General features: G+C 41.3%; 1 protein-coding gene across 1 annotated transcript in view; it reads right to left on the bottom strand.

Annotated features, from left to right (window-relative positions):
* Positions 1 to 15,881: 15,881 nt before the first annotated feature.
* The window catches only part of CLCA1 (chloride channel accessory 1), a 29,540-nt gene continuing 17,522 nt past the window's right edge, over positions 15,882 to 27,899 (bottom strand). The window contains exons 8-14 of the mRNA XM_087820014.1: positions 26,687 to 26,861; positions 24,790 to 24,896; positions 22,691 to 22,906; positions 21,857 to 22,121; positions 20,650 to 20,820; positions 17,191 to 17,430; positions 15,882 to 16,270 (exon numbers count right to left, since the gene is read on the bottom strand). Of these exons, the coding sequence (XP_087676140.1) occupies positions 15,882 to 16,270; positions 17,191 to 17,430; positions 20,650 to 20,820; positions 21,857 to 22,121; positions 22,691 to 22,906; positions 24,790 to 24,896; positions 26,687 to 26,861 (1,563 nt within the window). The remainder of the gene's footprint in view (positions 16,271 to 17,190; positions 17,431 to 20,649; positions 20,821 to 21,856; positions 22,122 to 22,690; positions 22,907 to 24,789; positions 24,897 to 26,686; positions 26,862 to 27,899) is intronic.

The raw sequence follows: 27,899 nt of genomic DNA, 5'->3' as shown, positions 1-27,899 counted from the left end.
CAATATACTCTCTAAAAGCACTCCTGGAGGAAATTCTCTAGTAAGAAGCTAATAAAAAAATCAAAAAATCAGTAAGATAGGAGAAATAAACAATTTAGTAAAATTTCTTGTCTAAATAAGCAATGAATAAATACAACAAAAATTTATTAATTCACAACTTAAGCTCTAGGAAATACCAATACCAACCTAAGGGAGGTTGGCGTTAGAATCCAGTTAGAGACAAGAGCTTGCTAAGGCGTTTCTGTTGGAAGTGAAGGGGATCAGGGGAATATGGATATTGATAAGTGTTTGAATTCTGTTACTATAGGAAATAAATAAGTAAATAATATATATAAGAATTGGTCTTAATAAGTTGAGATAATGACTAGAAGACAAAAATCATAATGTGTAATTTTCAAATCAGCATAAAATTTAACCTATTCAATGGAAGTCAGGAAAAGAGGGAAACATAGAAACAAAAGGACATATGTGAAATGGAAAAAGATGGCAATTGATTTCTAACAAATCATTCAGCCTGTGTGAGTTGGTTAAACTCTTTTGTAAGACAGATACTCTCAGTTTAGATTTTGAAAAGATGCAATAATATGCTGCTCATAGAGGCACATTAAAATGGTAATGTTATAACAATTCCTAAATTATATATGTGTAAGAGAGAATATAAGAAAGGCAGGGTACTTGTAACAGTAATAAAAAAGTAAAAATCAGTTGGCCCTGAAAGATTTTATTTTACCTCATTATAACTTTACACAATAACTCACTAGCTCAAGTCTGCAATTTCTGTGTTTACAGAACTCCTTGTCTCCATCCTGATTTCTCTCAATATATTCTATAGCACAAAATTGTCCTGCTGAAGCTTTTGTACTATCATGCCCCGACTGCCTACAGGATAAAGTCTCCACTCCCTCCCTGCTCTAGGCATATAGAAAGGTTCACGATTTTCCAAATGGAACATTTTGTCTCTCATTTTTCTTCTTTTGTCTTTTTGGCTCTTTCTGTCTGGAATTTCCTTCTTTCTTTTCTACTTGTCCTTCAAGACTTAGATGAGGTGTCATCTCTTCCCTGATGCTTCTCCCTTATTCTCTTGTAATTACGTGATGTCATATCTCATTAAATTACTTTGTCTATTTCCCTGACTAAACTGTATGACACTGGAAGAGCAAGAACTATGTGGTCTCAGCCTCTATCTGGGACCATAAAACACATTTGTCATACAATACAAATTGTTCTCAATGACTAAATGGATCCATGTCAACAAATATTATGTTCTAGGTGCTAGACGGTACTAGACGCAGACCAATGAGTAAGAAACAAAAATTTAGGAAATAGGTTCTGTGTATAAAGGTTACAATGAATGTGTGTTTAGTTCAAAAAAATGAATTAAATAAAACAAGTTATTTTTTTAAATATTAATTTTATTGTATGAGTGTTTTAGGCAGCACTCTGGTGGCATGTGACAGAAAACCAACTCAAATAAGTTATTTATTTACTTATTTATTGGAACAATATTGGGCAAATCTCACATAGTACTGCAAAGGTGAGGTTGGCTCTAGAGCTCAGGTTCAATGGGAACTGCGGATACTAGAGATGTGAATATAGCCAGGTTTTTGCTCATTTCTTGGCCTGTTGGCCTTATCATCTCATACCAGCTTCCCTCTTTCAACAGGAAAAAATAGACAGAGACTAGTCCTGAGCCTCACCACAGATAGCTTTGTTGCCAGAGAGACATTAATCATCTTCCAAAAGTCTGGTTCAAAAGTCCTGGAGAAGAGCTCTGATGAGCTTGTTCTGAGTCAAGTGATCATCCTGAGAAGTAATCCGCAGACAGGAGAACACCCTGCTCTGCCTGAGTCAGGTGCCTATCCTGGGTGAATCAATGACAGCAAGGAGGGCAGGGTCAAATAGCAAAGATATGGGAAGTGGGGGCAGTGTCAATCCTTGCCACGCAAGGTGAGGTCCTCCAGGTCATCTGGAGATGGTTAGAAATTAAGATTCTTGGACCCCTGGACCTACTGAACCGGAATCTGCATTTTAACTAGTTCCCCAAGTGATTTATGTACACACGCACATTTGAGGAGCGCAGGACACACTCACCAGGAACAATTGTTCTCTGTTTCTTCAGAGGTTGGGAGAATTAGCACTGGTTTTAAAGTTGTAGCGGAAAGTATTTCAAGGAAATGTTCGCAAGATCATCCTAAGTGTTTAAAACATAAAATACAATGTTTTGAAAAGTTTTGGAGATTTTTTTTTTTGAGCAAATATTGCAGAAAAATATCATTCATTATTTTTCTCTGAGATAGTGTGTCACGTATCCAAAGAAATAAAAATTTCAACTTCTTTTACTGTTCCATCATTTTTATAACAAATTCATCTACTCTTATTTCACATTACTGGCTCCTGAAATCCCCATTTTCCTACTGTTTCCTCCTTGGGCCCCAGTCTCTTTATATTTTCCCCAGATAGCCTCTATTAAACTGCTGGACATTGAACATAACTCCTAAGACATGGTCTTGTGGTGATATCAAAACACTTTCTGGGATTGTTATTATTATTATAGGACCTGCAACTTAATTGACTGCATTATTCTAGTGGTACAGTAATTTTAAGGCATATGGCTTCTCTAACTATGATGAAGCATTTTCCTTTCATTTTCTGAACTTGTGGCTGTACTGTTTTCAAAGTAGGAACTATCCATTTGAATTGTAATGAAACTAGAATAGTCAAAGGCTCTCTCCATTTGGTCCAAAGATTTACTGGAGGCAGCTGAATTGTTCCTCCTTCAGGAAGTAGGTCTCTGAGAGAACTAGGAACCGGTCCTACTGCAGGTTATCTGGGAACCACTATAGATTAGTTTTGCTGGCAACTTTTTCCATCAAGATCAGATTCTGAAACTATCTGGAGGATGATTTCCTAAACCCTGAGATGGTCCCACGTGAAAACACCCTGGTTGGCAGATGCATTAGGCTTCTATATAGGTTGTTCTTGGAAAACCAGGCTCAGCCGCTCTGGTATTTCTTGTTATTATTTGTATGAGTTTATGGTAGCCTTGATTCTCTGGCATCAATTAAGAATAAATAATATTCCAGGATATTCCAGATAACTGAAGCCTAACTCATTTAGTTTGAAAACTTAATTTTAACTATTTTCATGCCTATATTTCTGAAAGAGAAAATATGGAGTGGGATATTTTGAAGATAACTTGGGTAACATAATGGGACTTAAGAGTCAGTGCGGGTGGCAAGAGTCTTCATGAATGCCATCCAGTAGGCACCAGGATCATATATTCCATATCTTTATCTAAAAAGATGAATTTTTATTAATGCACACAAGTATTTTCACAGAATGGAAGTGCTAGATTTAAATTTTTTTTTTAGTAATCAATTCCAAGTAAATTCATAGGGTAATCAGTTATGGGGAAAGGGGATGGAAAAAGCTCATTTACTTTACATTTCTGGGAGTTTCTTAAGTTTGCCCCTCTGTGGCACCTTCTCTATAATGTTAGAATTAGTTTAGCTGCAAACTCAGAACCATCATTTCTGAGTTTGCAGCAGTAAATCAACATTTGGGGTTTCCTCTGGTGACCAATACGATATTCTTGAAACTTAGTTCATCTTAGAGGTGTGTGGTATCCCATGTGTCTTTGGCATGACACACTGGCCCCTGAACTCACCACTGAGGTGTTGTCCTTACGCTGCAGACCTGAATACTCTCCATTTTCTTTATTTCTTGCTCTTTTCTGTCTTCCCAGTGCCCTTTTTCTGTTGCCATTTTGAATTTCTGTCATTACCCTTCTGTTTTTTAACATGTTTTGGTTTTTGTACTATGTAGATTGTTTCTTTTTTATATATAAAAATCTTTGTATTGCTTGTAAATAGTGCATGCTTATTGTAAAAAAACTGGAAGACATTACAATGTTTAAAGAAGAAAATTTTAATTACCTATTATATATATATTTTTTCTTGTATCATTAAGACTATACTGTGCATTTATTTATTTATTTTGAAATAATTTTGATTTTTCAATTACAGTTGATGTGCAATATTATATTAGTTTCAGGTGTCCAATCCAGTGATTAGACATTTATATAACTTACAAAGTGTTCCCCCTGATAAATCTGCAGCCATTTGACACCATACATGGTTATTACAATATTATTGACTATATTCACTATGCTATGCTTTACATCTCCATGACTATTTAGTAACTACCAATTTATAATTCTTAATCTCTTCACCTTTTTCACCCCTCCCCCCATACCCCTCCCATTTGACAACTGTCAAAATGTTCTCAGTATCTATGTGGCATACTTGTTCATTTATTTTTTTTTTTAGATTCCACATATAAGTAAAATCATATGGTATTTGTCTTTCTCTGTCTGACTTATTTCACTCAGCACAATACCCTCTAAGTTCACCGATGGTGCAGATGGCAACATTTTATTTTTTTTATAGCTTCCATGTCTTGGCTATTGTAAATAATGCGGCAATGAACATATGGATGCATATGTCTTTTTAATTTATTATTTTAGGGTTCTTTGGATAAATACTCAGAAATGGAATTGCTGGGTCTTCTTTTATCTCTTGTTATAGCCTTTGTTTTAAAGTCTATTTTGTCTGGTATAAATATTGCTACCCCAGAATTGTTTGTTTGTTTGTTTTCATTCTTGTGAAATACCTTTTTTCATCCCTTTATTTTCAGACTGTGTGTGTCTTTCGATCTGAAGTGAGTCTCTAATAGACAGCCTATGTAAGAGTCTTATTTTATTATCCATTTAAACCATCCTATGTCTTTTGATTGAGCATTTAATCCATTTGCATGTGTGGTAGGCTGGGGTAGAGGTGGGGGGTGGAGGGAGTCAATGGGGATATCTGTAATACTTTCAACAATAAATTTTAAAAAATTAGAAAGAATTGTTGATATATATATTTATTGCCATTTTATTACATATGTTTTTAATCTTTTTTTTTTCTTTCTTCTTCTTCTTAAAGAAGACTCATTAACATTTCTTGTAATATTGGTTTGGTGGTCTTGAACTCCTTTAGCTTTTTCTTGTCTGGGAAGCTTTTTATCCTTTGATTCTAAATGATAGTTTTGCTGGGTAGAGTAATCTTGGTTGTAGATTCTTGCTTTTCATCACTTTGAAAATTTTGCACCAATGCCTCCTGGTCTGAAATGTTTCTGTTGAGAAATAAGCTGACAGTCTCATGGGAGCTCCCTTGTAGATAACTAACTGCTATTTTCTTGCTTCTTTTAAGATTCTCTCTTTGTCTTTAAGATTTTGTATTTTAATTATGATGTGTCTTGGTGTGGGCCTCTTTGGGTTCATTTTGTTTGAAACTCTCTGCACTTCCTAGGTTTGTACGTTTATTTTCTTAACCATGTTAGAGAAGTTTTCTGTCATTGTTTTTTCAAATAGGTTTTCAATTTCTTGCTCTCTTTCTTCTCTTTTCAGCACCCTCATGATGTAAATGTTGGTATGCTTGGAGTTGTCCCAGAGGCTCCTTAAGCTGTCCTCATAGTTTTGGATTCTTTTTTCTTTTTGCTGTTCCTGTTGGGTGTTTTCTGCTGCCTCTTCTTCCATATTGATGAATTGATCCTCTGCTTCAGGGGCCTGCTGTTGAGTCCCTGTTACATAGTCTTCGTTTCAGTAATTGTGTTCTTCATTGCTGACCGGCTCTTTTTCATATGTTCTCCGTTTTTGTTTCCTATCTCTCTGTTGAAATTCTCACTAAGTTTATCCACTATTCTCCTAAGTTCACTGAGTATCCATATAACCAGTGTTTTGATCAACTGCGTCCTTGTCTCCATTTTATTTAGGTTTTTTTTTTTGGAGGTTTGTTCTGTTTTTCCATTTGGGGCATGTTTATTTGTCTCCTCATTTTGCCCGCCTCTCTGTGTTTGTTTCTAAGCATTAGGTAGAGCTGCTACATCTCCCAATCTGGGTAGAATGGTCTCATGTAGTAGACGTCCTTTAGGGCCCAGTGGTGCACCCCTGGTCATTCCCACAGGGAGCTCCAGGTATGCCCCCTGTGTGAGCTGTGTGCACCTTCCTGTTTTAGTTGAGTCTTGATTGCTGTTGGCACATCAGTGAGAGGGAATTGCCATACCTATAGGTTATGAGGACTGGCTGCAACTACAGGGGCGGAACTGCTGGGCTGCAGTCAACCCCACAGAGCAGGACTGCTTCAGTGGGCTCTGGTACTCGATGAGCCTGTCCCTTGAATGTGTCTCTTGTGGAGGTAGTTGGGTGGTTGTCCAACTTGGTCTGCAGCTGACCACTGGCTCTGGGGCCTCCTGGGAGGTGCAGGCTAAGATCATCTGCCGCCTGTGTCCTGCCCAGGGCCACCCAGCATGAGCTACAGAGCCATCTGTATTTGGCTGCTACTTGTGCTGGGCTTGGAGGTGCCCAGACAAGGCTGAACTGTGAACCGAGGCAGGTTGCTGCTAGTGCTGGGCCTGGCACCACTTAGCAAGGGGCACACTGAGGCCAAATGCTGCTTGTTTGGGGTTTATGAATATTTGAGAGATTTTAGGAAAGTCCACAGCATGAGCTAAGATGGGCCATTTGTATGGGAAAGCCACTGGAAAAGGCTCTGTTGGCTCTGTAAGTTGGATGGAGTAAGGTCTCAGGTAATCACCAGGGTGGGGGAACATTGTTAGCCAGGTTGATGGAGACTCAGATTAGGTGCCCACCTTTCAACTCTGTGTGGAGCAATGGCCTCTGCCAGAAGTTCTGTCTGGGAAAAAGCTTCACCTGCAACTCTTCACCTAAAGCCCGATCATTCACTTCCTCCCTGTGTGTCCCTGGTGCCTTTTGAGCTGCTGTCCCAGAGCTGGAGCTGAGCGACTGAGTTTACGTTCGTGTGTGGACTCTTTAAGAGGAATTCCTGGGACTCCAGCAGCCCTTTATCTCACTCAGACATAATCCCCGCTGTTTTTACAGCCAGAAGTTATGGGGACTTCTTTCTCTTTTTTTTTTTTTTTTTCAGTCCTCACCTGGAGATATTTTTATTGATTTTAGAGAAAGAGAAAAGGAAAGAGAAAGAGACAAGACATTGATGTGTGAGAGAAACATTGATCGGTTGCCTTCCATATGTGCCCCAACCAGGGATCCAACCTGCAGCCTAAGTATGTGCCCTGACCCAGAATTGAACCCACAACACTTTTGGTGTATGGGACGACACTAAACCAACTGACCCCTGCCCGGATATGGGGACTTCTCTTCCTGGGACTGGAACCCTGGGCTGGGATCCAGGAGTGGAGCTGGGACCCCTCACTCCTCAGGGGGGACCTCTGCAGCTGAGATATCCCTCCCAACTTTTAACTGCCACACGTGGGTGTGGGAACAGCCTGTTCCATGTCCCCACCCTCCTACCAGTCTCCATGTGGCTGCTCCTTTATATTCTTAGTTGTAGGACTTCTGTTTAGCTAGATTTCAGGTGATTCTGAACGATGGTTTTTCTGTAGTTTCGTTGTGATTTTGATGGGGTTGTGGGAAGGTGTGAGCACTGCATTTCCCTACGTCACCATCTTGACCAAAAGCCCCTGTGTATTTGTTTTTGCAAACATTTAAAAACTGGAAACATATAAGCATTCTACTGAAAGACTTTTTTGGAGTGAGGATGAAGATGATGGAGGTGATGAGATAACTAATATTGACTTAGTGATTCATCCGTGCCAGGCTCTATTCTAACCATTATGTTTATATTTTTTCAATTAATTTTCATATCAATCCTATGATGCCTTTATCCTCTGTGACAGGTAAGGAAGTCAGAGTACAGCCAGATAACTAACTTGCCCCCTATGCCATAACTCGTGAGTGGATATATATTTTTAAAGCATTTTCTTATTATAATAAATATGTTGTAAATCCCATTTTAAGTGTTTTAAATGACTGAGTAGAATTTTGTCACATGAATATATCATCATTTATTGTTAGATGCTGAGATTGTTTCCAATTTGGGTATCTTTCAGATAATGCTGTTATGAATATCTTTGTTGACAATTTTAGTTATTTCCTCATGATAGATATTTGGACAGAAACTGAATGTGCCAAGGGGGTGAAGATATTTATGGGCCTTGACATTGCCAGTTACTTTCTAGGAAGACAGTTTCCACTTATAGTTCATAAGATAGTATATGAGAATATGTATCTTTTTGCCCTTTACAAGTATTAACATTTAATGATATCTTTATTAGTTAGAAAAGTAAAAATGTGTCCTATATATTTTTTAAATTTAGTAACATGGATTTTATTGTTGCCATTCTTACCAGTCAGTGGGATTGCTCACAGTACACAGAGAATTAGGGATGGAAGATACCCCCTTCTCGGATGAGGGAATTTAATGAACAAATCAATTCTAGCACCCAGGATCTTCTGGTTGTGATTCTCGGTAACCTCTGCCCCTGTTTGTTATCCACAACCACTGATTCACTACGGGTATGCATATCTGACACATGAGATCCTACGTAGATTCAATCCTATCCTGCAGTAAAATAGAGCAATGAAACAATCTAACTAGACAATTAGGTCACATTACAGCAAATTTGATCGGCACATTATCCAACGTTAAAACAGGAAAACCAAACAAGCAAACAAGGTAGGCAATAAACTCTGTACTTTGTTATCGAATTTGACTGACACCCAATCTCACAGTCCACTGTAACAATTCTGTGAGTCAGCAGGGTTTCCCCCTTATTTCCCGGTTCCTGGCTGTACTGTAAGTGTAGATAAGGAAGGTACACAGAAAATTGAATTAAATATAAAATGTTTCTTGCATATAGAATGTTGGCTACATCATAGGTCTATGATGGCAATATTTGAAAATTTTTTTCTGAAAACTGAAACCCAAGAAAAGCTGGTTAATGTGAGGTTTTAGTTAGTTATGCCAGATAAACTAAAACACTATTAAAGTCCCTGTGCTATTATTCTAGAAATATTTGCTAATCATCTTGTCTGGGTCAATTGTTTTAGTTTCAACTGCCTTCAAGTAGATGTAGCTAATATAGGGATGGATTTATGTTTGGAGAGAGAAATGGTTCAAAGTAGTAGAACTACCTGTGTTAAAAATGCTGACTCTGTCACTGATTAGCTGTGTGACCTTACTCAATTTGTTGGACCACTCTTTGCCTCAGCTTCCTCATTTGTAAAATGTAGGTAATACCATTATCAAACTCATGGAGTTTCTGTGAGAAAAAATGAGATAATATAGCAGAAGCTCTTAGAGCAGTACCTGGCACATAGTAAGTGCTAAGTAAATATTGTCTATCATTATAATTACTACTAAGTAATACATATTCTTGATATTATTATCCTATGTATTCTAATTATTACTACTAAGGAAAGTTGTTTGCCTCCTCCCTCTTCACCACGCTAAGGTTTTATAAATAGTATTAGCATACTGCAACTGTGTTACTGGAGTCAGCCTGCCAATAAGTCATCCTGGGCGTGCTTCTTGCTTATGGCGAAAAGAACACCTGAAAAATCTGGGGCTTGTACAGTGTTGGCTTAGTTGATGCAACTGGGTTTCTATTTCAAGAGGGCGTATGGTAACTCATTAAAGAGGTGGTCTCAAGATTTTGAGCAACTCTGTTTTAAATACTAATATCAGATTGAAGGCAAATTACCTCACTCTCAGCTTTAGTTGCCCATCTATACAGCCTTTTGGTATGACATGGCTTCCTTTTAGATGCCTCCGGTTTGGCGCCTTGTTGGCTGTGCCTCTCCCAGGCCTGGCTTCATGGGTGTGAGACCTGTGCTACATATGGCCTTGTACTCAGGAAAGTCTTGTGCTTGGCTGAATGCTCTGCTGTAGTTGTCTCAAAATTCTTAAGGATTTTGTCTTTGGGGTAATGTTTGTAAGTGAAGCCTGAGGGGGTAATGCATCATGCATTCAAGCAGAGGGGATACATGCAATATGTGTGTCTACCATTTCTTGCCACCCCATTTGCATATAATAACATTCACGTTGTCCCACATGACTACAGAATTTGGTCGGACCTACAATGTATTGGAGTTCAGTGAGACTCAAAGTGAGTGCAAAGTGAACCCGTTACATTTATGACTGGGTAAGCAGTCTCCTGTCGCCCCAGAGAGGCTGTGATTTCAGTTTGATCAAGATCTTTGTTTGAATGAAGAAAAAAGGCAGTGACGTTCTAAGAAACACAAATGACCTAGACACTATATTGTATCCTTTATTATTTACGTCATTTCCCTTTGTATCCAACTACTTATGTTGAAAATGATGACCTGGAAGGAAAGAGAAAAATAGGGCAACCCATAGCTTCTTTTTCTTTCAGTCCTTCCTTACTTATCAGTGAGCCTAAGGTAGGTAACATATAGCAAGACATGAAATAAACACACTGGAGTCAGTTTTGTGCAGTGTTTTCACTGTTTTGGCAAGAACGAAATACACATGCATGAATGAGCTACAGAAATACAAATTGTGTATTTCATGTACAAGTTAAATGCCATATATTCACATTTACAACTGGCATGTACAATATAAAGATGAATGATAAAAGTTCCTATGGATACTTTAAAATAGTAATTTTTCTTGATTTAGAACAATTTTAAATAACAAAAGAATTCCATGACAAGCAGAGAAAAACTATGGAAGAAAGGAAAAATCTTTATATTTTAGTAGCTTTGATAACAGTATTTTTAGTGCTGCTTGAACAAGGTTGTCCTGCATTGTTGTTTTGCACTGGGTCCCCCAAATTAATGAGCTGGCCTCTCCTCTTTCTATGGGGTGAGCAGTCCACAGGGCCAGGGATTGCTCCCATCTAGTGAGTGAGCTCTGGAACCCCTTCGAGAACACACTGCAAATACCTGAAACCTGACCTTCCCTGGTAAGCCACTGACCCTTTTGTGACCTGCATGGGCTAGAGTGGACTTGGATGCCGGAGTCGGTCCTTCCTAGGGCTGATTGCTCAATGATGTATAAACTTCCAGGCAGGAGACATGGACAAAGGGCAACTGTTGATGTAATATGTGGGCTGAAGGGGCCACGCCCGTGTACATGAACTACCTGAGGGTGCGTGAGGGTGAAGGCTGGAGTCGGGGAGCATTGGAAGAAGAGGGTGCTCCGTGGTTCCTCAGCCACTGCGCTCCAGCGTGATATGAGAGGGGTCCAAGAATTTTAAATTTCAACCTGGCCTTCCAAGTCTTATGAAGGTATATTGTCAAAATAGGAGAGAACACATTTTAACAGCTTGTTACCCTGATTTATAATATTTGCATGTTTACACACATGGTATGTGGATCTCCATTTGTACTTTTGCCGCCCAGGGCTCTTTAATTATTAGGGGAGGGCCTGGCTGTGTGTGTGTAGAGCACTTAGTGAAAACCCAGGAGAGGTTGGCTACTGTCAATGTCAGATAATACAGCAAATAACGATGGTGATAATGTAACACCATCTCTTCTTGGCCAAGGCCCTGAAATGCTGCTCACCTCTCTCCCCCTGTACCTCTTCCTCTCTTCTAGTCAGCGGGGTTTTAGTGGTCCTGGTAGAGCTGCATTCTGCTTTCCAATCCCCAGATGCTGCTCTGGACTGGTTGCCTGGATCCTTAAAGTGCTGCCCGGGTCCCACAGCCACGCCCTATGAGTAGGGTTAGCTGGGGTCCACGACTGCTCCAGTCATGCATGAGCCTGGTATGCCCTCTGCAGTTGGAACTATGCTGTCCACTCCGCAGCTCATCGCATGCTTTTTGCTTTTTTCTCTTAGTGGATTTGGAATTACTTTTGAAGTTTAGGGAAAAATTTCTCAGGCAGTCAAAATAAGCTAAGAATAATAATCGATCATGTTTTACTTTTTCCATTATGTGCCAGGAACTGAGTAAACAGATTTTTCTCAGTTATAATAACTGTGCATTGTTTAGGTTTTGTAATTCAATGAATTTCCTGTCCTCATTGTTTAGTGCTTACCTAGGTTGTCATCGTTGACAGTTTAATGTGAACCCCCTCGAACCCTGTTTTGTTGATTTGTCTTCTTTGTTTTAATGAATCCCTCCAACACACATGCTTGGAAAGTATGCTCTTTGGAAAGATTTTGACATTTCTTTAAAAGTCTGAAGCCATGCAGAATTATTTGGGGGTAGGTGGTATCCATGGAGGCCGTATGTCAGGTAGTTTTTTAAAGCATAATTTTAAAAACACAGTGCTTATATCCCCCCCGCCCCTCGTTCTTTTGCTGGTGTTGATATCACCAGATTATCATCGAGTGAATGAAAAGAATTAGATTCCTAGGATCACTCCAGGGTGCATCTGGCAGTAGACTGCCCAACACATAAGATGTAGGAATATTTGGAGAGGTGAAGTTTTGATTAGGGTCATTTGTTTCTTTTCTTCCACTTGGCGTCCCTCTTTGTTTTATACTTATAGCCAAACATCATGAACGTGAAAGCATCGCTTTCTCTGGCAGACACCACGTGTAAAGTAGCCTCCCAAACCATGGGCTCTTGAAACAGATGCCTCCCACCTCCCATTGTGCGTTAATTGCCTGCTTTCTTGTTCATAGGTCAACTGGCTATAAACTCCTTGGGAGCAAAAACCATGCCTGGCTTGTCTACCCATTTTGTCCTTGGCATCTAACACAGCACTTGCAATATAATGTGGATGCTTAAACATTTGCTGAATGGATAAATAAATGCCTCAAGTACGCAGACAATATGCTTAATGCAAAACTAGGGTTTTTTTGGACAGGTGTAATAAGACGACACGTTTATGAGAGAGTTGAAGGGACTTGAAATGACGCACCAAGATATGTAGGGGCTCTAGAGAGGAGGAGATAAGGCGCTGGGTAAAAAGAGGCCATCAAATCCTGAGAGGTCATCATGAAATTACAAAGCCAGTTCAGCGGGTTAGTAAGTGAACAATTCAGAGGAGGTTGTGGCCGGATAAGATATTGGACTTTAAGGTTTCAGTGGTGGAGCTACTTTAGGTCATTACTATGTCTAGATCGTGACCTTGGAAGTATTAGCAGAGTTGCTAATATTCTCCCATTTTTACTTATAAAAGGCTCTTTCATGATTCCGTCGAATAGTTTGCTGAAGTTTAGTGCGGATGGGGTGAAATGTCATGAATCTTGAGGCTAAGGTATTGATAAACTTATTCATAGTTTCGGACACCAGGTAGAATGATTTTAGGAGGTTAAGTGGGGAGGAGTGTTGTGACTCAGGCTCTTGCCTTGACTGAGATTGGTAGGTGACAGTGAAGAGAGGGGCGAACGGTAACATAGATCAGTGGCATAGTATGGGAGCTTTAAAACAACACCAACAAAGCCATGAGACCATAGGAGTATGGCCTAGCTTGGAAGTTGCAATGGGAGGCTTGGGGAATACTTCTCCCCACCCCTGGTAGTGGGTATTGGGAGAAGCAGTAGCTTCTTCTAGAAGAAAGGGAGTCTTCCAATAAAAACTTCAGGCTCAGTTAAGTAAAGTAGGCAGAGAAAGGAGGGTAAAGTTGTGTTCCCAGAAGAGAAAGCCTAGGTAGGAGAGAGGCTTTTATTTGAAAAATTTAAGTTACTGATGCGTAGGATCTGTTGACAAGATTTACCCACTTACTCAATTGATCTATCAGAAACTAAAAAAACTAAGGTCATCGTTAGGTAATCATGGCTTAGAGCAAAATCTTGGTTTATTTTATCACATAGGACACTCCATTTCCATTTTGCAACAAGCTGGCCTATAAGCCGGAGTACACGAGAATGTTTCCTTTGCTGTTATCTACTTTCTGTCTTATCTGTATGCTGACATTTACCTCATTTCTCTGAAGTAACATTTTGCATCCCTGTGCAGTTCCTCACTATATCCCAAGGGGCATTCCATTAATTTACCCAAATGGGAAATTAAAAATCTCAATTAGTGACTTAGAAACTTTCAAGGCAAACCCATGGCAGCCATACTCCATGGGGCTGAGTTTGGGACCTCAGATTCATCCATCCACACGGGGCAGGTGAATGGCTCTCTGGTCAGGCATGTGCCCTAGTCTGGTTTCACAACTTTCAGAAGAAGGTTTTAATATGGCCCTCTGTCCGTTTGGTTGGCAAAGCACCTGGATGTATCCTCAATGAACAACACTAAATTTTAGGATATCGGCTGTCTTCCTAGCCTTAGAACTCTCTGCTGTTCGATTATTAGAGTAAATCTGTACCTAAGAAAAATCCGTCACAGAAAACAGCCTGAAGGACATGTAATCTGTTCAATACAAATTTTATCTTTGGAGCAAACTCAAGAGCTACTTGATAGACTTGCATTGTTTGCCCCCCCTCCGAATAATTTTCTTTCCTGAACAATGCTGGGGTGCCACTCCATTGTAACACTGCAGTGAAGTGTGGGTACAGGGAAGGGTGTTGCCATCAGTGCTTTATATTGAACTTGTGAGTATTGTATGGATGTTGCTCAGACTACAGTCTTTAACATCACAGTACCTTAATTTACTGAGGACCTATAGATGCAACTTCACATGGGTCTCAACTAGAAAAAGCCGTTCTCCTCCTGAGCCTCTGGTTGTGTTCCATTGTAGCTAATCTTTTTTTTTTTTTTTAATATATCTTTATTGGTTTCAGAGAGAGGAAAGGAGGGGAGAGAGAGAGATAGAAACGTCAATGATGAGTCATTGATCAAGCCTGCAACTGGGCATGTGCCCTGACCGGGAATCGAACCCCGATCGCCTGGATCCTAGGTCGACGCTCAACCCCTGAGCCAAGCCCGGCCCAGGCCACTGTAGCTAATCTTGCTCCCCATTGTCTCCTTTGTGATGCCACCTGGGAAGCTCAGCTCAACTGTGCGACAAAGTTGTAGCAATCACACCCAACATTATATTAGGCATTGGATGCACTGAACCTTCCTTCAGTTTTCATTATATATTTACTTCACGCCACTTCTTTTTTTCTTAATTTTTTTTTATGTTTATGGCATGTATCTGTAAGGTGCCTCAAATCCTGTTTTGAATTAAGGAAGATCTCTAGGTAAAGAAATAAATTTGGGGTCTATGTAGAAACAATCTCCTACTTTGTTTCCAATCAGAGAGCCGCCCACAGCTTGAACTCATGATGCTAATGAAATGGAGAATTTAAACCATCTTTCATCTGAACACTTTCTATTGGAGGCACTAGTGTCTGTGATAGGCTCTTGATGGGGACTCTGTACAAGGCCAGATTTTACTCTTTTTGTGCTCGAGACCTAGCATAGGCCTGGAATATAATAGGCAGCTCATGAATGTTTATTGAATGAACTGAGTTGCATTATATCACATAATGCGCGTAAGGCATTAGTAGAGCACTTGGCACAATAAAGGTTTATTTCTCAATCACTTTTCCTTCACACCTGGCATGAACCTATCTTTCCCACCTCATCTCCCACCACTGTGACTTTAATAGTCACCAACTCATAATTTTATGCACGTAACATACATTTCTATGCCCGTGGAGCCTTCATCATGCTGTTCTTTCTACAATGTAATCTCTTCCTTAAATGCATCATCCCTGCCTTAATCTAGAGAAAATAATACATATTCCTGGTGATGTTGGTTCAAATCTTCTCTACAACAAGCTATGCCATTTATATTTAAATAGTTTGATCTGATTGGGCATTTCTGGCATCTTTCATATGCAATGCATGTTTTTTTAAACCGGCAAAACTCCTTAAAGTGAATTAAAACTTACTTTCATTTATCGATTCAAGCACCCCTTATTTCTAGTATTCAGAAACATTAATAAATAAGTTATGATTCAACTTTTGGATTTGAATGGATAGTTCTTATACATACGTATCCAGTTGTTTAGCATTTTATTTCATTAACTCACCCCCTGCAGGAAGTCTAAAATACATTTTAGAAAATTTTATGAGCCAAAGGATGGATGATTTATTTATCTCATGAAATCTCAACCCAAGGCTACTGACAGCTGCAACTCTCCTAGCCACTTCCACATAATTTTTAAAATGTGAATGCCAGGAATAGTGCTGTTGACATTAATATCAGGACAAGGGAGAGAAGGGCCAGGTGTCTCGGGAGGAGTCTGTGGGGGAATAAACAAAGATGCCCGTGCAATGTTGGAGATTTCCGACGTCAGGTTGACCTTATCAACAGCCCGAACAGCTATGAAGAGATCCGTGCCATTTTCAAAAGTGATGCTTTCTGGTTTAAACACAAAGACTTCCTGAGAGTTGGCCTCCTTTGGAATGAGATCAGTAGTGTTCACTAGAACCGATTCATTGAACTTGTCTCTGAGATCAAGAATATTTGTGCTTATTCCGATAATATACCTGTAAGCTGGAGAAAAAAAAACACACCTTGCAATTATCAAGTTTTAAAAGCTGTTAGAAACTATATATCACCATCCCATAAAATTCCAATGAATAAATATAACCGATGCTTCATTTTTACAAGTATTAGTATCTATTTACATTCTTGTTTGTATGTCTTGACAGAGTGATACATGTAAAAGTGGATCAGGCTTGGCCAATGCTTCTGGCCATAGTACCTGGCTAAGAGAGGAGGTTGTTTAATTATTATTTTATTATTTCTAGAAGAGTTTTTGGTACCAGTGCTTCTCAAACTTTAAATGTGCATACAAATCACCCAGAGATCTTAAAACACAGACTCGGGTTCAGTAGGCGGGGTGGGGCCTGAAGGTGTACAGCCTCTAACGAGCACTCACGCTGCAAGCCCGCAGACCATGCCTCCACAGGTTTCTTCCAAAGGACAGCCCTGCTCCATTGATATCTATGTTTTATTCTCAATCCTCTCCAGGCCTCGTTACTAAACATGGAGTTGATGAAAGGGCACTATGGCAAGATTTCAGGCAAAAACTGAGGGTTGCCTTTTCCTGGTTGGAACCTCTTACACCTAAAGTAGGCCAGGTTTTCAGATTCTCAATCTCTCATTTTTCAGTCTTTGTTCAAATAACTTTTAAAAATCGAGGTAACATTGATTAATAACACTATATAAATTCCAGGTGTTCAGCATTATAATTCTCTGCATACTCTTTTGCATGCTCACCACCAAAAGTCTAATTTCCATTCACGATCGTATGTTTGATCCCCTTTCCCCATTTTGTCCCTGCCTCACCCCCCTCCTCTCAGAGGACAGTCAGGACCCCCCTGCCCCCTGCCTTCCCCGTGCATCGCACAGGCCTGCCTGCGGCCGCGGCTGCCTCCCCCTTCACCGGGTCCGCAGCGCGCTCAGCTCACCTCTTCCGTGATCATAGTCGTCCCCAGGCGCCGTCCACGTCAGATTAATAAGACTGTCCCCCTGGATTTTCGCCTTCAGGTCAGTGATTTGACAAGGTGGAAAGAGGTCAGGTATGGGAGCCTTTGGGACATTGGAGGCTACAAATGACCCTCCCAAGGATGTCCTGCTGAAACACACTTGCTTGCCTTGCAGGTGATCCTCGCTAATGTCAGGCCTCGGCGGGTTCCATTTCACTTCCCCTGCAATGAAAGATTCCTCAGGACGTGGTCCGCTGCACGAAGTGGCTACACGCCCCTCTGTTTTGTGATCGGGTGACCCTCTTCTCACATTTCCCTTCCCCTTCTTTCCCCCTCCCACGCAAAATATAATTTAACTATTTGGTATAAAGATCCCTGCCGCGTCCTCCCCCAACCGTGTCGTCTGACAAAATCCGGACGTGGAGAGGAAGCTTCAGGGAAGCCGTCTTCTGGGGAGAGGACATGGCATGTGGGTGGGAGTGACTGGCTTAATGGGAATATCCCTTCTCCTCCTTGGAGGGGGATCTTGGGCCATAAATCAATAACTAACCTGGGAATGGTAAACAATGTTCTCACTTCTGAAGAAATACCGATTTCCCCAAGTCCAGTCACTACCACATGTGCCGGATGCTTTAACCAATTGTTATTAGAAGAAGCTAGGAAAACTCCCCCGGCGCCCCCAGTGAGGAATTTACGGAGGAACTAGAGAAAGCCGAGCTCACGCAGACGCCTAGCCTCAAGTGCCTCCGCCTATGACTGCAAGATTAGTCGAGGACAGGAAAAAGGCCGTCGCCCCTTGCCTACTGCACAAGGACCACCCTGGGTAGCACATAGAATAAATGGCAGATTGTGGCATCCCCCTAAAAGGGGCTAACAGTATGGAAAGGCTACCAGACCCTCCTCAGCCTTACACAGGTGCTTCCAATGAGAACGGTATCAGAATAGTTAATGTAAACGGAAGGCATGGTCAGTATGAGAACCTGCCCTTCATGACACGCTCGGCAAGGCAGCGGCCACGCTGGTGCTCGCTCCCAAAGGAACAAAAGAAAAGCATTCTTAGCAGTTAATCCATAGCTATGGCAAAAGGCACTCTGTTCTTAGAAGAAAATGGCAAGAAGAATATAATAGCTTAAGAATAGGTCCATAGTTAAAATATAACCAGAAGAAGTAGTAACCACAGGCCAACATTATATAAAGTTTCTGTCTCACAAACTAATATATTCCTGCTGCAAACAAAGCCGCATCTATCACTCCATAGGTCACTGATTTTTCCTTTCTCCTCTATTCTAAAAAATAAAAGTCAAAATTGTTCCCGTTCTGATGAAATCGAAACTTGTATCGTTTAACCTGTGAATAATATTTCTTGCTTGCTAACCGATAAAAGGTAATCGTAGCCAAAAAAGAAAGTATAAAAGATTATGTTGATTCTCAATAAAGTGGAACAGTGTCACACCACCCCCGAGCCGTGTAGTCCGCTGTCTCCCAGCGCCGACGCCTTGCCCACCTTCGGCCCCCTGACTCCCGCTGCGGCTGGGCCGCGGCAGATCCCCAATCAGTTTGCATCAGAGCGAAAAAAGCAAAGAGGGAATCACAGTTCTTACATTTAGTGGGATAACTTTCGTCATGTGTTTTCATGACATTTGTCCTGGAATTGTTTCTTCTGCCATCTTTGAGCCCATCCTGGCTGCACCCTTCCACAAGGACGGTATAGATACCACTTCTGTTTTAACCTTCTCAGACTGACCCAAGGGATCTCTTCCACCTGAGCAATACTGTGTGGTTCCACTATCTTTTCTATTTATTTTGTAAGTAATCACCTGGACCTTTCAGAATTGCCCTGATTCTTTATTCTGTGCATTTTCCTCTCTCTCCATGTTTGTGTTTTATCTTTTCTCACGGAGTGGTCTCTGTTAGGGGTTCTAAAATGTTACGCTTTTGAAAGACTTCTGATTTTCTCAGTGAATGCGTGGAAACCTAGTTCTTGTAGGAAATTTACTTTCTCATAAACTCTACTTCATTAGCCCTTAATATTTTTGCCTGTAAAGACAGATGGATCTTCATACCCATTAATCTGGTCTTGGGCAAACATGAAGTAGGCATATCAGCAGATTAATGGTTAGTATTAAATTTTCTCTTGGTATTAAGGCTCATCAAGGTATGGAAGCAAGAACATAGCTTCCAAAGCCAAGCCAGGTGCTATTACTATTAGTTATGTGAACCAATAACTTCTCTAGCCTCTGTTTCTCTATCTGTAAAATGGGATAATTAGGGGAATGAAATGTAATAACATAATTAAAACACTGAGCATAGGCCAGATACAGCCCCTAAACCAGTCCGCTTCTGCCTTCTTCCCCTGACTCAAAAAGAAAGGACAAATGGGAATAAAATAAGCTAAAATTTTCTACAGAACTTTTTAAAAAATGGTGTCAGGGCATTTTTTCCTATGATCGCATTTGCATGAGGAGACACCACATATCTCAGAATTGTCTCTTTACGAAGCATACACCCAAGTGAACCAGAGAGTGGGAAGCTTCTTGGAGCAGTGCTAGGAAAAGACCTGCCCAGGACAGAGGGGTTTGATGAAAAACAAGTCCCGAATCCATCGGGACTCAGTCTTGGTTCCAATTCCAGCTCTAGTCTGGGGCAAGTGTTCATAATCAAGAGTGGTGTGGGACGCCCTATTTCTTGGAGCAAACTTCCTTTCCCACTGTCTCACGTGTGGGTGGGCTCAGTGTGCTGGCTGGTATTAGATCCATCTGCTCTCCCTGGTGTGAGCAGGAGAAGAGAGGAAGGGAGACAGTGGGCTTATGTGATACTGATGTAGATAGCAAGCCCTAAATTATTATTTTTTGATTCTATGGAAATGCTTATGTTAGTGGAAAGAACTTTATTATAAAATTGTAAAAAAATTATTAAAGATAATAACAAACATTTATTAAATACTTACTGTTTACTGGCAAGAGCTTCTTAGGTATAATTCTTTGCTTATTCCTCATAACCGTTCTATGAGGTAGTAACCATTGTTACCCCTATTTTACAACTGAGGAAAGTGAAGAACAAAGAGATTTTCTAAAATAATGTATTTGATAGAGGGCTGGAATTTGAACCGAGGCAGTCAAAAGAGACATTCAATCCAGTGTCTTCAACTGGGGGCTGTTTTGCTCCCAGGGGACAGTGGATGATGTCTGCAGACATTTTTGATTGTTATGACTGCGTGGGCTGTTTCTGCTTTCTAGTGAGCAGAGGCCAGGGATGCCGCTAAACATCCTACAAAGCACAAGGCAGCCTCCACAACAAATAATTATGTGGCCCCAAAGGCCAGTAGCGCCAAGGCTGAGAAGCCCTGACTTAATCCTGCTCCATTCTCCTCATAGGCCTAATGGTTTCCTCGGGGTCCCGAGCCTTTCACTCAGGCCAGGCGCGCTGTGACGGGTTACCTACCGTTCTCAGTCCAGCCAGGTGTGTACAGGGCTGCATTCTGCGGGGGCGCAGCTCTCCGCCGGGCTGCGTTCACTCCACCCAGAGCCCGCACTTTTAGGCTGTATCTGCCATTTGTGTCGTAAGCTGTAAAATACCTCGAATAGATACCGTCGTCCTTAGCAGCATCAGCACCTGGACAGGGAAATGAAAGCATGAATGAATATCCCTAAAGGACATTCGTATATTTCCAAACCATATGCTGGTTAAAAATTTTCAAAGCAAAGAGAATCCAGCATTATCTCCAAGAGAGTTTAGGATTTGACTATGTAAAGGACGTGGCTTACTTCTTTTACCAGTGTGTACGTATGTGTCTGTACGTGTGTGTGTGTTGGGTGTATGTGTGTACAGTCCCAAATGTGCTCAGCTTATCTTCCTGAATTGTTGTCTTCCTGTTTGAAATCAGAGATTGTGTCATGTGTCTCTGTTACATCCAACGTAGTGCAGGTCGGTTAACTACTCGATAAGTATCTGTTGTACTGAATTTAATTGTTGTATGTTACTGAGGAGAAAAAAAAAAGTTATAATCTTATTTTTTTAAAATTCATTACTTCTCCCCAGGGTAGATTCAGGAAGGAAATTCAGCTACAGGATTTGTTCTAATAAGATTACTTGCATCACAGCTTGCAATGGAGTTCCTCCTAAAAGAAAATGTAGAATTTGTGTCTCTTTCTCCCTGCTAGATTTCTTAAAAACAAAAATAACGGGTGGGATTTTCCCTTTGGAACAAGGTAATATGGAGTTTGCATAGATATGGAAGTCACATATAACTGTACTTGAATCTGTCTCTGGTGCTTTCTAAGTGTGAAAGCCCCAACAGTGGGTGGTGAAGATAAAAATGAATATATGTATATATATTCACACAAAGCCCCTAATGCAAGACAGCTCTTAATTTTCTGGAGAGTGTGGAGGACCCTCTGACAACTCCCTAGAATCTCTGAGCTGTAGAGCTTGAGCCACCACTGTGTTTGGGCTTTGCAGAAGCTAAAGGTAGGCCCCTTTTCATGTTTTCCAACATTGAGAAATAAAGGAATTGTGGGGGAAGCAGAGAGCTCTCCCCAGTGCTGGACTCCCTGCTTCCAAGTGTCCTCGCCACGCCATGCCCTCCTGCTGTTCCCTGTTTGCTTCTTAAAAAAGAAAGTTGTGTTTTGCAATTTCTGGGGTGGTTTACCTGCTCCATTGTCCAAAAGTTCCAAGGTGACTGTTTTTCCATCCGCTGATTCTATCAGGGCTGTGACACTGGCCCTGAGAATCGGCAAGGCCCCTTGGTGAACTTTTGCGTAAACTGCCATAGGGCTAGGGAATTTGCCTGTGTCTTTGTTCATTTTAGAGGTCACTGTAACTGGAGGCAAGGTAGCATGTGAGGCGCGGGTGGTGACAGTCAACGTCAGGGTCTGCGCTGAGTTTGCTTGCAGACTGTAATTCCAAATGCCAACCTGACCAAAACAGATGGACACATTTCCAGTCAGTATCTACGTGACACAGACCTGACTTCACGGCCACTTCCAGGAGGAGCCTGTCTGGTGCAAGCATGTTGCAAGCCTGTCTAAGATGGTCTTTCATACTCTCAGCCAAGGGAAACTTTGGTGTTTTGAACTAACTCCACGGTTCTTACTGTCAAGAAAATTCTAGTTGGGGAAAATGAAGTCTGAAAACCTTGTTCTTATCATTGCCTTGGTTTCTCAAGGATAAGATCCAATGGATGGGTTCCCGAGGTAGAGGAAATAGTGCTCATGACCCTCACTCTTGGAGGACATTGCTGCACCCTGACTGCTACGTAGTTCAAAGGTTCTCCTTTTAATACCCGGAGAAAATAACACAAAATCCGTTCTCTCGATTTGCCTTCATACCGAGTGATTTCCTTTGGATGGAGATTTTTTTCTTGTTCTCGCTTTTATTCATTCAACACTGACTTTCCTTTTAACAACTACCCATAATTAAAAAGCTATGATTATTCTATAAAAACTTTGTCCAGTTGTGAGAAGGAGAAAGGCTGAGTCCGTACCTTGGCAGTGCCTGGGACTGGGAGGTAGGCCATCTTGGTGTCTGTGTCCACGAGAAAGCCGTCTTGCTTCTTTCCGCTGGGATCCCAGAGAAGGATCTGGGGGGGCTGCACGGTCCAGGTGATGAGAAACAGAGTGTCGTTTCCCACAGTGCTGTCCACGATCACCGTGCCGTTCATCCACTCACTGGTCTGGAGAGTTAATCCTGTACTCTCCAGCTGTTAAGAAAAACAACTCTTCACTTTCTGGAGAATACAGCTTCTGTCACAGAGTCTCTTCCATTCTGTCCCCCCCCCCAACGCTCAGTTGCCCCATTAAACAGGTATTTAGTACCTATCATGATCTAATTCTGAATTACCTTTCCAACTTTAGCTTCCACGCTGTTGATTCCTGCACCCAAACCAGACCACTTTCCCAAGTGACTTTATCACACTCTCGCTTCTCTTGGAAGTCTGCATGCTCATCTCCATTTGTCTAAGTCTTACCTGTCCTTCAGAATTCATTTCAAAAGTCACTTTCCCTATGAAGCTTTCTCTGATGTCCATCTCACTTATCAGCTGAGAGCTCCCATAGAATCTTGTTTCTATCAGTCCTTTGACATTTTCACATTGTGTTTTGCTTTATACCTACTGGCATACAGAGCTCATCTTATTTACTACACTATAAACCCTAAAGGGGACTGACTGGGACTCATGTTCACCCATATATAGATTGTTCAAGTTGCAAATAACTAATTGTTTAGGTGGAGTAAGATTGCAGGAGGTAAATGAAATAAGTCAATGGCCAAGGTTGGTTTGTTGTTTATAATAAATGAAGGAGCTGAAGAGGAGGGATTGAGGGGGGGGAAGGGCTAGTAAGATTTTTGTGGAAAGTGTGATTTTGAGGATTAAGGCCTAGGTAATTATTTTTTGTCCTTACATTGAAATATATTAGAAGATGAGGCGGCCTGGTCATGGAGCCAGGCTTTCTAGTCCCATAGGGAGATTATGATCTTGGATCTGATTTTTATGACAGGTGGGTAAATGAATCACACTCATTTCTCCATCTCTCTTCCTGTTGGGTTTCTTAAATACAAAACAAATGGACAGAAGCTGCCTGATTATGAACTTGCCCTTTCATCAGTTTTATTATTTTTCTAAGACACATTCCTCCCATTTCCAAACCAGGCCCTTGAGTTTAATTTTCTAAATTTGAATTAGGACAAGCCAAATGAGTATAATTGCTTTCTTCTTTAACTGAATAATTGCTATATTGGTAGGCCAGAAAGCCTGTTGTTTTGAAATCTATCATTATTTGGCTTTGACATCATGTATCCCTTTACTTTTATCCAAACTTTCACAATAAAAGTTATAATTCACACAGGTATGAGTGCTGATTGTTTACTCTCTTTAGCTAAAAAAATCATGTAATTTTTGTAATTATTAGAGAAGAGCTTTTTAAAATATGCTTGTCCTGTTGTTGTTTTAATAGTGCCGTGACTTTTAAAAGAAACTTTGGCTTTCTTGAAATTTTGGAATCAGAAGAGCCTGATTTTTCAGAAAATTGGAAGTTTTCTGGTTCATATCTGACTGAGAAACTGAGGCCCAGAGGGGTGGAGTTCTTTGTCGGTGGTCATGGAGATAATGACAGATCCCGGACAAGGATCTAGGTGCTAGGACTGACAGCATGGGCTTTTCACAGTGCAGTGCACTTTCCATCCATTATATGAAAATCTTGGCCAGTAGCAGAGATTTGAGGTAATGGAAAAACAGAGCCAGTAATCCCTGAACACTTGTCCCAGAAAATTTGTATTGAGATGATCTACTCTGAAGAAAATTCGGAGCCAATTATATTGCTATGGGTGCTTGTTAACAGATGTTAATAAAGAGTTCTTGGACCCATTATATTTTATGTTGCTGGCTTTTATGAGGAACTCAGTACTATTTCCAGGCAAGTAAACACTATTGCCTTGTTTTAATGAGTAGTGTTGCATTTTAGGAACTTCTATTTTAATTTTAATTCACTACTAGAAGAATGTAGAACTTAAAACTTTTAACCATTAAACTACATCTTGGCTAGGGTTATTTACAAACATGAAAAATCACAGGGGAAGAAGTCTGACCTGGATGGAGCGCTGGGAGATGGCGCCATTTCCTGATGAAAGGGCCCCAAAAGCGTCAATGAGGCCGTTGTTCTGAGCCTTATCTGAAGCATATGTCTGTAAACCGCCTAAGAAGCAATGACACCGTCAAAAGTTATTTTGTAGAAAGCAAGTATTTGAAACATTTTTGCAATTCTTGAGGTGGCAGAATACACAAAATAAGTATTCTACTGTGCTATTAAAGTATTACTAGATCAACATCAAATAGGTATCCAGATTAACTCCGAAGGTGATACTAACTTTTTAATCTTACCAAATAATAGCTTCAGCAACATCTCGGTCATATGGCTGCTTCAACTATCTACAAAGCAGCCATGAATCTCGGCCCAAACTGATATTATAAAATTCATATGAGAGAATCCATGAAGCCTTACTCTAAGTCCATGGGTTTATTCTTATTTTAGACATAATCCTAAGAAGGTTGACTTTTGAGTTTTCTCCTAAATCAGATGAGCTATGCATGGGACAAAAGCAAGAAATAACAGCTGACAAGGGACACTTATTGAAAAGTGTGATGTGTAATAAAAATGACATTGTACACCAAGCCTGGCAGTCTCAGGCTGTTTAGAACAGGTGCAACTAAGGTAGTTGATGTGAAAGTACTTTTAAACTATTAATGCCATGTAAAGTATAAGGAAAGCATTTTGATAATACTGTTGGTGCTTTACCTAGATCTGTTATCTAGGCAAGTGCATCTCTTTTCAGTTGCTCTGTTAGCTGCTAATGGCATTTAGTTCCCTCCTTTTCCAGAAAATCACCTTACCAAAAGGGGACACCCAAACTAGAGAAATAACATGCCCCCTCACCTCTCCTCTTCCCTGACAGTCCACAGCCACAGACTGATGAACACAAAAGGCCAGCCCTCTTGCTTTAAAATTGAACCAAGCCTGTGATGCAGTTCCAACTCTGAGTCCCCTGTGGGGTCAGACTCCAGCTAGATTCTAAGCCCCGTGAGATCCATGCCTAGCTCCTTCCCCTGCCCTACCCTACCTTCCTCCCTCCCTTTCTCTTGAGAGCTCTCCCTCTATAAATCACATGCACCCAAATCCCTGTCTCAATCTCTGTCTCTAGGAAACCCAGACTAAGACAGCTAGTATTAGGAACAAATAGTACTGTCATTTTAGCTGCCTCAGAAGGCAACTCAGCATAATAATTGCTATCCATAATCCAAGTCCTAAGTAGAAGAAATAAATGAAAATAAATTGTGCCCATCCAGTCCTCTAAAGAAGCCAGGGGCATATGGGATCTATTTTAACCATCTGTTGTGTATGGGAGTTAGAAGCACAATCTATTCATGTTCTACAGAGAAAGTGCATTATAGTCTACATTTTCAGAGTCACCTTCCACGTGGCTAAGCAGGCCCTTTGCTCTCCCCCTGCTACTCCTTGCGAAAAATCCCAACTCTGATGTCATCATTCTGGACCCTTCTCTTTCCCTTCTCTGTGCCTCAATATTTCCTATTGCCAATAGAGCACTTTTATCCTGGTATACATAGTTAGTGGCCTGTCATCTGTCTCTCCTGGGTCCCTTGGCCAGCTGCCAACTGGAAGTGAGTAGTTCTTGGCTAACTTATCAGATTCCTTCCAGCTCTTATAAAGTTCCTGGGAAGAGAGTCTCAAGTCCTCATTAGGGTGCCATGCTGGTCCCATCTTCTCCAGACTGCCCTAATCCTAGAACTAAGGCCTTAAAATAAAGGGGTGGAGTAAGTTGTAGTGGTTTTTCATGGTAAGGCAGTCAGTTGGCCAGTAAGATCACCCCTATCTCTCCCTATCTCACCCTTCCCCTCTTCCCCAGTTCACTGGAGCTCGCAGTCCAGTGGAAGAGACAACACAGTGGGACTCAGGCGGCACCCCCTCACCTGTCATTTTAGACAGCTCCTCCAGTTCTTTCGCGGCATCAGGCCCCAGAGCAACTGTGTGGATGACTGCTCCGCTCTGTTTCACCGCGTCGAAGCAGGTGCTTATCTTGGTGTCCTCCCCATCAGTTAGTAGCACAATTTCAGATCCATCTGTTGGGTATTTCTTCCTAATCATCTAAGGACATAATTCAGAGCACGAGTCATCAGACTCAGGGCAGCCAAAGTGTTTGTGAAAAGTGCATTTACAGAGAACAAGAAGAGAAATTCCAGAGAAAATAAACAGAAGTGTCCGGGAATGGCTAAATATCCCTCTGCTTTGAAATGATTCGTTTCAAATGAGAAACACTCGTGGCACTTGATGTGGTCTTTTCTCTTGGCGAACCTGCTGCAGAGAGGGCGCAGGGCAGTTCCAGGGGCAAGCAGCACGGGGGGAGCAGGACAGAAGGTTTCCTCCACATAGGCTCTCCTCGAGGGGCTTTCCGGGGTTCCCAGAAGCCTTCGGAAGTCACCCTCCTTGAATGGGGATAATGTTTGGGGAATATTAGACCCAGGGCAGATTTTAGCTGGTATGATATTCACCCGTCTGACAAGACCAACGGTTTATGGCCAGCATTGGTTCTGATTGGCCAATACCCGGCTCACATGGGTTGTTAAGAATGTTAATATCCCCTGTGATTAAAGCAGGACATTTTATTCTTATTAATCACAGTCCCTATCTGTCCTAGGACACCTGTTTTAATTATGCCTGCTAGGTGTACAGTTTTTCACATGGTGTAGAGAGGACAATGTTGGATGAGATTATGATAGAAGGACAATTACATAGAAGAACAGAGTTATCTGTGTAAGAAGAGGGAGGCAAGGTTTGGCTCCTCCCCTAAAGAGAGTGGGAGGAAGACCCAGAAGCCAGGGAAACAAGCAATCAAGCCTCCCTCCTCTGAACCAGACTCTCAGAAAGGGAAGGCACCTTAAGTAGTTTGAAAGGAAAGCTGAGAGCACAGAAGACCTTGGCCCCACTCTGTTTGCCCTCTGAGAGGGGGGCAGCCGCAAAAGGGAAGAGAGCAGAACTGAGGCTGTTGCTGTGTGAAGGAGCCCAGAGCCCAGGAGCCCATCAGCCAGGGCTGTGGCCCGAGTCCAACAGAGCTGTAGGGTCTCAGAGGCCAGAAAAAGGGCTTAGTCTGGGTTCCCTTGTCAACACTCTCTGTCACCACTACAC

Source organism: Miniopterus natalensis, chromosome 9 (genome assembly GCF_054644295.1).
Source record: "Miniopterus natalensis isolate mMinNat1 chromosome 9, mMinNat1.hap1, whole genome shotgun sequence".
In the NCBI taxonomy this organism is placed as follows: Eukaryota; Metazoa; Chordata; class Mammalia; order Chiroptera; family Miniopteridae; genus Miniopterus; species Miniopterus natalensis.
This window is presented reverse-complemented; position numbering and strand designations above follow the sequence as displayed.